Source organism: Saccostrea echinata, unplaced genomic scaffold, assembly GCF_033153115.1.
Source record: "Saccostrea echinata isolate AGI-Se365-2 ecotype Australia unplaced genomic scaffold, CSIRO_AGI_Sech_v1 ptg000028l, whole genome shotgun sequence".
NCBI lineage: Eukaryota > Metazoa > Mollusca > Bivalvia > Ostreida > Ostreidae > Saccostrea > Saccostrea echinata.
Genome location: NW_026889777.1, coordinates 6,371,375 through 6,382,420, shown reverse-complemented (window position 1 = coordinate 6,382,420; position 11,046 = coordinate 6,371,375). Strand labels below are relative to the sequence as shown.

The 11,046-nt window shown below is 33.1% G+C and overlaps 1 protein-coding gene across 1 annotated transcript; it reads right to left on the bottom strand.

The window, feature by feature from the left end:
• Positions 1-718: 718 nt before the first annotated feature.
• LOC133194070 (excitatory amino acid transporter 1-like) lies at positions 719-7,744 on the bottom strand. Its single transcript, XM_061330016.1, has 8 exons — positions 7,185-7,744; positions 4,447-4,489; positions 4,029-4,128; positions 2,741-2,921; positions 1,860-2,093; positions 1,483-1,677; positions 1,198-1,332; positions 719-884 (listed from the first exon to the last, which is right to left on the bottom strand). The coding sequence occupies exons 1-8, from the start codon at positions 7,742-7,744 to the stop codon at positions 719-721; spliced, it is 1,614 nt and encodes a 537-aa protein (XP_061186000.1).
• Between the last annotated feature and the right edge of the window lie 3,302 nt (positions 7,745-11,046).

Genomic DNA, 11,046 nt, shown 5'->3' with positions numbered 1-11,046 from the left:
TTCATCAAGGTTAAATATAGGTGTTTTTGAAGACGTTGTTACTCTATAGTTCATGTTTCGTAAAACCAGAGACATCTACAATATTGCAACCGCTAAATTTTACAATTGCTGAAATGAAAATTTCCCGAAGGTTACATTTTATGTAATCAATCTGTTGACTTAATGTTACATAAACTCCTTTAATTAAGATATTGATTAAGAAATTTTCTCTACATTGAAGGCTAACACTCTATAGATAAAATTTCTATATTTATATCATTCGACTCTTAACTTCGTATACAGAATTGCAATAAAAGTTTATACCAAACATGCCAAATTACATCCAAATCAAGATTTTTGAAATTAATGATCTCAACAAATTACTGAAATTCAAATGACTCAATGTTGGGGATAATCAATAATTCTTATAATTACACCTGTTCATACACCATATATATCAGCAGTTGAAATAAAAAAATACAAATAACTTGTAGAGGTATGTATACATATTGCACATACATTATAAAAGACTGATCAACAAACAATTTCCTAGCTGTCGTTGGTACTTGGATAACACTCTGAGAGTCTAAAATTATAAACAGATACTAACATCAACACTCAAACCTACATTGTAGATAGCCTTAAAACTGTCTTGCGGTGCTTGTGATCTGATATAATTCGATTACAGTGTAACAAACATATTCCAACTATATTTCAGTGTCAAAATTCTGACCACTAATCACACCGCTGTTATGGCGTCTTTGCCGTTTGGGATATCAACTCGTACAAGGTTGAGGTTTTCTTTGTCCTCGTTGTGTCCGGATAACTCGTTCTTGGATAAATGGTAAACAATACCAGCTCCAATACTGTCTCCGACAACATTTGTCATCGTACGGAATCGATCCCTATGAAAGTATTTAAATTCATAAATGCATACAGCATGTACAGAGCTTTAAAACAAACAAAAAGTTATTGCTATCATACTGCTAATTCATATCTTTGAAAAAATTCCTTTGAAAACAAATCTTCCTAAATGACACCACCGACACAAGTGTTAACAAATATCTTAGTACAGAAAAAAGATTGCAATGACATAAACACGATTAAGGAAAAATCCTTTTTTGAAATTTGAAAATCAAGCAGAACATTTTATATTATATATCATCGATGGGTTTAAAATATTTCGAAATAATTGTTTGAACTATTGTAGAAACTTACAAGAACCAATCAACAACAAGAATCAAAGTGACGTCATCGATTGGCAAACCAACAGCTGCAAGGACAATAACCATAGTGACCAATCCGGCTTGTGGCACTCCTGCGGCGCCAATGGACGCTGCTGTAGCTGTTATACTGAAAACGATTATATGTGTACTAACTTTAGTTAGAAGTTTAAACATGTAACTTTTCGGTTCGAGACTTAAATTTAAAATATCATCGAAATATTCTATAAAAAATACTCTCATATAAAAAAAATTGGAAGGCAGAGAATAAATATTATGCCTGATTGTCACTATTTGCCCAAATGACATATCCATATCGTTGACTTGTGCAATGAAAAGAGCTGCTACTGCTTCGTAAAGAGCCGTCCCATCCATATTAATGGTAGCTCCCACCGGAACCACAAAGCTTCCAACCCTTTGGTCGATTCCATTATTCATCTCCAGGCAACGCAGAGTGACTGGCATTGTTGCTGAGCTGAATCCAGATAAGAATTCATAATTGTAATGTAAATGAGAATTAATGAGAATTTGAATATTAAAGTAAAAATCTATATGTCTATTAAAAACGAAATTATCCTGGCTTAAATTGACAATTTCTGGCTTTTCGTATCAGATACGTTTTGTTCAGAATGTCCATGGCTTTAATCAGTTTTAAACCTGCTTGAAGTCCCAAAAGCTGTAGCCATTGCTTCCAGAATACCACGTAAAAATGCATATGGATTACGTCTGGTCAAGATGAAATACAAGAGAGGTAGAATAATGGCGCCATGGATCAGAAGTCCAAACAAAACAGTCAGGAAATACAGACCGACACGTGTCATCAGAACTCCAAAGTCCGCCATTCCAACAATTTTACCAGCGATCAGAAATGTTATTCCGATAGGGGAATACCTAAAGATATGTTTATTTTTGTTGAATATACACTGTATGCATATGAATGTGCAGTCTGATTACAATCTATCATTATAATGTACATTTATTTTTGTATCTTTGAAATTAGCTAAAGATTACTTGGATCTATGAATGGTTTTCAAATATGAAGAAAAATAAGTCCAACTTTATATATTTGTTATTCACAAAATAAAGGGACACCTGTAAAGTTCGTACTTCAGCCAAACTGATGAATAAATTTCTATATCTTGAAAATAAGGACAACATATACAGGTAGTTGTGTCTCTTTACATATGCTACTATGTGACAAACTCTCATACAAAAAGGGAAAAATGCCATCATTCTTATTGCTTTGTGGTTCCATCTTTCAAAAAAAAAAATCAATTCTTCTTTGCATTGTCCAGGGCACATCCAAATTCCTTGAAATATTTTCAAGGTCTCTTTTAGACAAATTAAACTAGTGAAAAAATGACATCTTTCAACTTCTCATCAGAAGTAGGAAAAACCGGATCATGAGATAGCACTCTACACAACAACATGCAACGTAAGCATTCAGATAAAGGTATTTTGAAATTCTGCTTTAATTACCAGCTGATGAAGACAACACACAGATTAAAAAATGGCATACTAGTACAAGTGGCACTTACCAGATGAAGACCACAAACAGCTTCATTGTACACTCTGTGACACAGTTGCAAAAATTCAGCAGTGGCTTTCCCTTCTCACCCATCCTGCCAATGACGATTCCAAAACACACAGAGAACACCACCAGTCCTAGGATGTTAGATTGACCTGTCTCTCCTTTCGAAGGTTCCACTGAGACAGACTCTGATGGATTAGAAGAAAAGTTGAATTAAAAATTTACCTTTTATGTACAATTAAGGTCTTCCAAAAGAAATCTTTCAATCTTTTTTTTGTACAAGGAACTCTGTTGTTTTCAAAATGTAGAAGGTTATTGAGGGATAATCATCAGAATTACATTTACAATTTACAAATATACATTATATCATCGCCGATTTATAAAATTTATTCTTAAATTAAAACAATCAGTGCCGTCGAGAGGGGGGTGTACAAACTGACAAATTGTTTAAGTTATATATGTGAAAGATTTTTTGATAATTTGACACTCATGTCTTACAAGGCCTTGAATTTTCATATCAACATAATTTGTATTCGCATGCATACCCTGTATATGGTATGATAAAACTATGAACTCCAGATGGACCATGAAGAGACAGTGGTCCACATCTTTATTTTTTGTTCTGTAACTGAACCCTATTAAAAGAATACGACCTAACATATTGCTTGACAATTTTTGTTAAGGACATAACGCAACCTTACGTACATTTAGTTTTGAACGTTTATTTATTTTCTTTCTTTATATTGCCCATATAATTGAAAAGTTCCAATAATTGAAGGACATGTTTGCCACTGTCATAATTCTTATAAATGCTGTACACATCTTTAAAATACATTTTGAGGAAATACCAGCTAAAACTATGTTTGGTAATTTTTTTTTTTTTTTGAATAATGCAAGGATTTTCATCATTTGATTTCAAAACCTCTGTTAATGTTCTAGTATGCTGATTTTTTGTCTAAGAACATCTAATGGTGCTAAGATTATAAATTAAGAATATCATGAAAAATTAATAAATGGGTAAGTTTTGTTGTATGGCTGTTGTAATGTACGTTGAGTATGACCTTAATATAAACTCCATATCTGATAAAAATTTGAATCTGCAATACGTTTGTGTAAACAAAATTACAAAAGAAACATTATAAACACTTGGGACCGTCTTGTTACAAAATTAATAATGAAGTGCTTAAAGATTGCCTTTATACCATAGAATATACATGTAGGTCTGACACATTTTGCCTCTCATGGCACCAGCCTGAATCAAACAAAATCTAACTGGTAAATCATACAATCCTCACCTTTCAGGACAAAGGTTGTATTTTCTGTGTCAGATGTAACATTTTCCAGAGCAATGGAAACATTTTCTACTGTTTTTGTTTCCTTAAGATCGGTCTTGTACTGAAATTAAACACTAGTAAGTTTAGGGATATTGTAAGGACAAGAAAAATAAGTATATAAATGCTGAGACTTATTTCTCGAGTAGAAACAATGTACTAGTACTAGCGAATACGAAGGGCTAAGATGTTTGTTATAATTAGTTTGTACAAACATTTAATACAATTTCCGTATATAAAGAATGTACTTTTAGAATTGGGAATGTTTCATATGAAACCAGAGGATAAAGAATGTATCAAAGTGAATATTATAGCCAATATAGTTGAACAAGAATTATAAATCGAACACTCTTTGATTTTGGATAAGTGACTTGTAACTTACCGCCGTGTAACAGGCAACAATCAAGTTATCAGGAAACATATTCCTGAAAGCAGAACAAAAATTTTCATTTTAAAAAGTTCATTGCAACACATCGCAATAAATTATCAACATCTCCGTCGGAATTTATTTCGAGTCAACACTATATTCTTTATGCAGAGGGAGGTAACGAAAGTAGAAATATAAACCGGACCGCAGGTAGCATTCCAATATAATGTATGCTAAAATATTTGAACTATAAAAGTTGCGTAGTACTTAGTTAATTTATGTTGACTTTATATTGACGTAAACGGTCAAAAGATGAGTATATACAAATAAAGATGGAATATGTGTTTACAATAGTTCATTACTAGTTCATTCAAAATGCATTTAGTTTCAAATCATTTAAGCTCTACACAAGCGTCTTTCAGTAATTTACAATTTTCAATTGTTAATAAGTACAATTTAAAATTGTAAATTAGTGAAAGACACAAGGAATAAACAAAATCGTGAAAATTTTTCGTATCTAGTTAGAGTTTAAATAAGCATTCTTTAAATTGAATTCTTTTGAAGAGATTCACATTGGTTTTGCCTATAAGATTTTCTGGAGTATTTTGCGGAAATGGACTTCATATTAAGCTTGATCCTCACGGAAAGATCTCTGAGAAAAAAGATCAATGGATCTAATGTCATCATATATGTTAATCTTTAAAATAGTTCGTTATCTTATTTGATGTTAGGCGAGAAAAAAAAGTGAAATCAGTTTTAAAGCTTTTTGTATTAGCACAGAGTTTTTGGTTAAATATAATTGTCGGGTATTTTAGAGAACATGATCAATTGTTGTCGGTTGACTTCTTTCGGCAGTGTATCTCAGTTATATTAACTACTTAACGATTTCATTTAACGGCGCAGAAATAGAAATCCGTATGTTTACTTGACAAATCATTTTTAAAAGCTCTTTAGAAGAGAAAAAATGAAAGCAAAACAAATCAAATGGGTAATGATCAGATAGGATCTTTTGTCAAATGTCAGACACAGAACCTCAAATTCTAAAATCTAGACTCCACATTGGTTCTAATATCCGGAATGCTACGCTGTGTTATTGAATGAAGTAAGCTGCAGCGCATTTAATTAGTCGATTACAGCAATGTTTGGGGACAGTAATCAATAAGAAGCTTTGACTAATATACAAGGAGACTCAGATATTGGTGGAACTGGTCGATTGACCTTCTCTCATTACTTTCTTTTTTTATTTTGACTCGTGAGAAAAATGTTCGAAGTACTCGCAAGAGAAGAACTTTACGTCACGAAAGTCTTCAAAGTAGCGCGAAAAACTAATCAATTATAGATGAAAATGATCACTTTCATGTCTAACGTAAATATGGACAAAGCCTCGTTATATGTTCCCTCACAAACTCTAGATTACAAAATTTAACGTTTAATCGTGAAAATGTACGTAATAGAACCGTTTTCATTGTTTTTACATAATGAAGGAAACGGGAATTAAACGGTAATTCATCAAATTAAAAGAGAACACCATAAATTCGCTGTTGGACTGATGTCACATAAAGAACGTTCAATTGCTGATAAAAGCAATAGATAACGCAAAATTAGTATTTTTTACGTTCAAGATCCAGACAATTTATTATCTACGTTGATATTTTTGATTTTAGAATTCTGTTTTGTTATAATTGCTAGAAATTAATCTTGCCACATGGTAACAAAATTGACATTTTTTTGTATTGTTGACCCACCAGCGGATGTTGTAAATATTTCATAACTCATGGCGTGCAGCGGGTGAAATACAGGGAAATTGAGATGGAATGTCGGCAGCACCGTAACAACAATGTAGATTATCATCAGGCTTCTGTGACCTTTGTATTGTCTTTGATAGTGTTGTAAGCCAGATTAAATATTCTACTGATGTATGCTTATTCTGAATAATGAGATCTTTTGTGCATAGATAATAAGGGATCCAAACGCCAGCAGAAAAATCATTGCCAACCAATTAAAATTAATTTTTGTATTATTTGTAAAGAGATTTTTGATGACAATGTGCCCCGACTTCCTATAAATGTTATTTCAATAATGTCTTCATATAAAAGCTATTCTTTCAGCCTTCCAAGCTGCATCTTATGCGGAATAAAAAAAATCTTAAACTTCTAGTTTGTGTTATAGTATGTGCATTATTGGAGGCATTCTAATGTTTTCAATATCCATTAATTCATTTTTTATACATCAAATATGCAATATCATATACCATACTATTTCTGTATGGAATTATTAGTGATTTTAAAAAGTTGTGTGTGCGTGTTTGCTCTTGTAATTATAATGAATAGTGGTTTCGTTGCGATTTTGATCGCAAAAATACCGCGAATATTAGTACTTCGCGAAAAGTCTGCAACACAGTAAAATTTCAAATGATGGAACACCCTGATATTCTTTATATCCTGACTTTGATTTCAATCCAGTTCTATCACTCTGTTAAGCTCATTTAAGCACATTTGATAAACTAGGACATGGCTATTGTATCGTGAACAATTTCAACTTTTTCAATTCTTAACATGCTTTTCCGAGGTATTCAATTAGAAGCGTGCGAGTAGTTTGTAATAATTTTGATGATCTTTGTATTTAACGGAACTCTGTGGTTTATACTTGAGTATTGTGTCTTCAACAAAGATTTATTTTTCATTACCTACAGTGTAGCTAACATACAAAATGACCGAAATACATGGTTGTTGTGAGGGTTTTCCCGATCTCACCTGATAAGATCCAGAAAGGTATCCACGGAGTTCAGCTTTTTTGACTCCCCGTATCTTGGGATTTCTGTGTCATCGCCATTAGCCCCGGGTCGGATTGAGACGGCCATGATGATACCCAGGATAACAGCCAACAGTGTAGTCGTGCCAAAATACGCCATTGTTCTCAACCCCATTTTGCCACATGTTTTAGCGTCAAGTCCCGCGATCCCGCCAATTAAACTTGCAATGACCAATGGCAGTATGAGCATCTTGAGCATGCGCATCAGCATTTCTCCGGGAAATTGCAAATACATAATTTCTCTTTTTGTTAATTTCCCTGTTGCTCTTATCCCAAATCCGATTGCACACCCAAACACCACCGACAGCAGCAACAGAACCAGAATAAGATTTTGTTTTAGCCCTTTTCCGCATAAATGTAACATGTTAGTTCCATACCTTTTTTGGTGTGTTCCCTCATTTTCATACAACACCTGAGTATCGTACTTTGTGGAAGAATCGTTGTTGTACAGAAGTTTAGATTCTGGGTCCACTAATGTTTTTGTTGGTGGCTTATAATCCATGTTTGCCCTTTGATTTCCAAATACGGTATACTATAGAATTCTATATATTTACATAGTCGATGCACTACTCACAAGTTTTTGATGAAAGAAACCTTTGTAATGTCTTAAACAAAGTAAAGGACTTTTCCCCCACCAGTCGGTAGGTATGATTTTTAGTATACGCAACTAAGTAGACCAAAGACATGGACAAAAACTACTAGGTAGATACGAGATCATTACGAAATGCGCATGCGTGAGAGGCAAACTCATCCATCAATATAAAAATACTTATTTGCAGCTCTACATTGGACATTGCCGGATAATGAATTGCTTTGGAAAGTAAATCCACACACAGCATAGATAGGCCAAGGTATGGGGAAAGGAAGAAAAGAGTATTTCACGAGATCGATGTGAGCGGCATTACTGACAGTATCCCGGCTTTCACCTACCGGCAGAAAGTTCAATCGACTTTCATCGCAGGATATTTGTTTACTAACAGGGAAGATTGAAAGTAAATTAAATGACACATGAAAATGGGATGACCCCTGGTCGTCCTTTTAGCTCCAATATGTTGAAATGTCTTAATCAAAAGTTAAGAATATTTTTGGTTGTTCATGAAAACAAGCTGTATTTGAATTAAAGCACCTATAAAATGTTCTTATCAGCATCATAGATAAAGATTTGAAAACAGTTAATTGTTTTACTCTGAGTGAAGACTGACCGGTTTAATACGTAAGAATAATAATATTTGATTTATATATATAGTTCGTTCATTTTTAATACATGGAAAGGTAAAGTCATACTTTTCTTTGAGGATGTTTAACCGAATCATAGAATTATTATTTTATTTGAAGTAACTAAATGTTGCAATATTTGAAAATAAATATTCCCGACTACATCCATCGATTATTTTCACACTACATGCATCCATTTTCTTCATATGTAAAGGTAAACAAAATGACTCATAAACAGGGCAAAAAACACGGAGACCCTGGAAACAATAGAGAGGTGACAAAATCAGACAAAATCTATGAGATATGTTATGAAAAAATGTTAAGCATTCGAGAGCCATACCTGTAAAACGGATATCTTCTACAGTAGCTTTCAAGAATGGTAAGTTAAAACGTAGTCCATAGCTTACATTTTAAGAAAATGGATTACAATTTTAGATATTCATATATTTTAGACATGCAGCAACATTTGTACTGAAAACAAATTTTTTTAAGTGTCGAATTTTAGCATGTGTAATGGCAAGAACTGCAATCACTTGTTCCACTAGCCCAGGTAAGATCTCTTTTGTGTTTATGTATGTCTCATACATGTATTTCCCCTCTATATTTTGAACTCCATTTGTCTTAAATTTTAATGTAGTTTTCAGCCTAAATAAAGCTTAGCTTATCTTGTCTTGGTACATTATAGAAAAGATAACAAGGTTACCCTACAATTAGCCCTTTCACGATAACTGCGGTACTAATCTTTTGCAGGGCAAATTAACAACATTTGGCGAAGTTTTTGATGACATATAATTAAATGACGTATATTAAACAATTACTTTTACGTCATATTTCACCAAAATATATCAATTTGCCCTGCAAAAGAGCAGTACCGGAATTATCGTGAAACAGTCCATTGTCCAAATTCCATCAATGAAGACAACTAGGCTTTTAATATTATGGATAACTGCTTCTTCAATAAAAATGGATCTTGTAGATTTTGACTGGTCATCAACAAATTCAAATTACTTTGTTAAAAATCACTCTGATCCTACACATAGGTACCAGTGCTCTGAACTTAATATTAAAAGGTTGCTGGAGTTTTTCATTGACAACATTTATGTAGTCTTCAGAGATCATGGGCCTATTTTACAAAAGAACTTGCGACTAAGACCAAAAATTTGAGGCGATTGTAAAATCTTGCACAATTGATGTTTCTATTACAATTTGCTAGCATAAATATATCTTTCTAAATTCTTTTTCAAAAGATTAAAACCATTGTCATATTAACGAAAAAGGAAAGTTATTTGCAAAATTATATTTTGGTCTTAGTCGTCATTTATTTTGTAAAACAGGGCCCAGGTCTTCGTACAACTGTTGAAATTTCGATGGGCATTAACTGTGCTCCTTTATTAGCCGACTTGTTTTTATATTCTTGTGAAGTAGAATTTATTCAAAAACTTCTACATGAGAAGAAGAAAACACTTGCTGTGGCTTTCAACTCGACATTCATATATATCAACGCCGTTTTATCAATTAACAGAAATTACTTCCATTCAAATGTCACTCGATATATGCCAGTGAACTTGAAATTAAAAAAAAAAACACCACAGAGTCTTCCACATCTGCTTCATATTTGTATGATTACTGACCTTAGAGATATGGGCCAACTATCGACTAAATTGTACGACATACGAGCTGACTTCGGCTTTTCCATCGTCAACTTTCCTTATTCATGTGGTAATATTCCGCTATCACTTGCATATGGTGTTTATGTCTCCCAATTTACTCGACACTAAAGAGAATGCTCCGAGTACAATCAATGTTTAAACCGAGGCATGCTACTGAAAGATAAGTTGATGTTGCATGGATTTCAACAACCTCGTTTAAAGTCGGCATTTTTAAATTCTATGATCGTTATAGTGACCTTGTTAACAAATATTGTTACCCTATCATTTGGTGGTATTTTGGCTGATGTGTTTCATACAAATTATTAGGCCTTGTTTTTATGCTTAATTTGACTTCGGATCAAAGTCACTTTTCAAAGATTTGTATTGTTTGTAGATTTTTTGTGATCGCCGCTGTTTGTTACTTAATACCTTTTGACATCGTAAATCATTTTTATAATAAGCCTTAAGACATTTGGAGGGAGGCAATGATCTCTATATAATGAAATGTAAATTGTTTGGTTAATAAGAAAGCACTTATAATCAGGATATGATATTTGTTTGATAGTTCCCTTGTTAATAATTTCTGCTTAAGATTGTTACTTGCCACAAAACTAGAACTTGTAATCAAAGGAATTCTAGAAAAATATACTGTAAAAAATATTCTGCATTCAAAATTTTTGTTTTCTTCACGTCCGTTTGAGAATGTTCAAATGTGATAACAATCGCAAGAGAAGGCTGCAAATTTAGATTTGTATTCAACATCAATGGCCCATGAACAGAATCGAATTGGTTCTTTTTCGTGCTAGTACCTTCTGTGATACGGAACCTCAGTTAATACAGTTTTATCCGAAGGACCTATCTCGATTTCTCTCAGTGGGATTCGAACCTGTGACGTTGATATTAACTCCTTACTCCACGAATCAAGAACAGAATACTCTAA

What these genes read in the sequence shown, in the direction of transcription:
- LOC133194070 (XM_061330016.1), bottom strand. Translation starts at nt 7,744, where the DNA reads ATGGATTATAAGCCACCAACAAAAACATTAGTGGACCCAGAATCTAAA. An exon ending in TACAACCTTTGTCCTGAAAG is followed by an intron (nt 2,922 to 4,028) that starts GTGAGGATTGTA and finishes CTAATCCATCAG; the next exon opens with AGTCTGTCTCAGTGGAACCT. An exon ending in GGGCAAATAGTGACAATCAG is followed by an intron (nt 1,333 to 1,482) that starts GCATAATATTTA and finishes AATCGTTTTCAG; the next exon opens with TATAACAGCTACAGCAGCGT.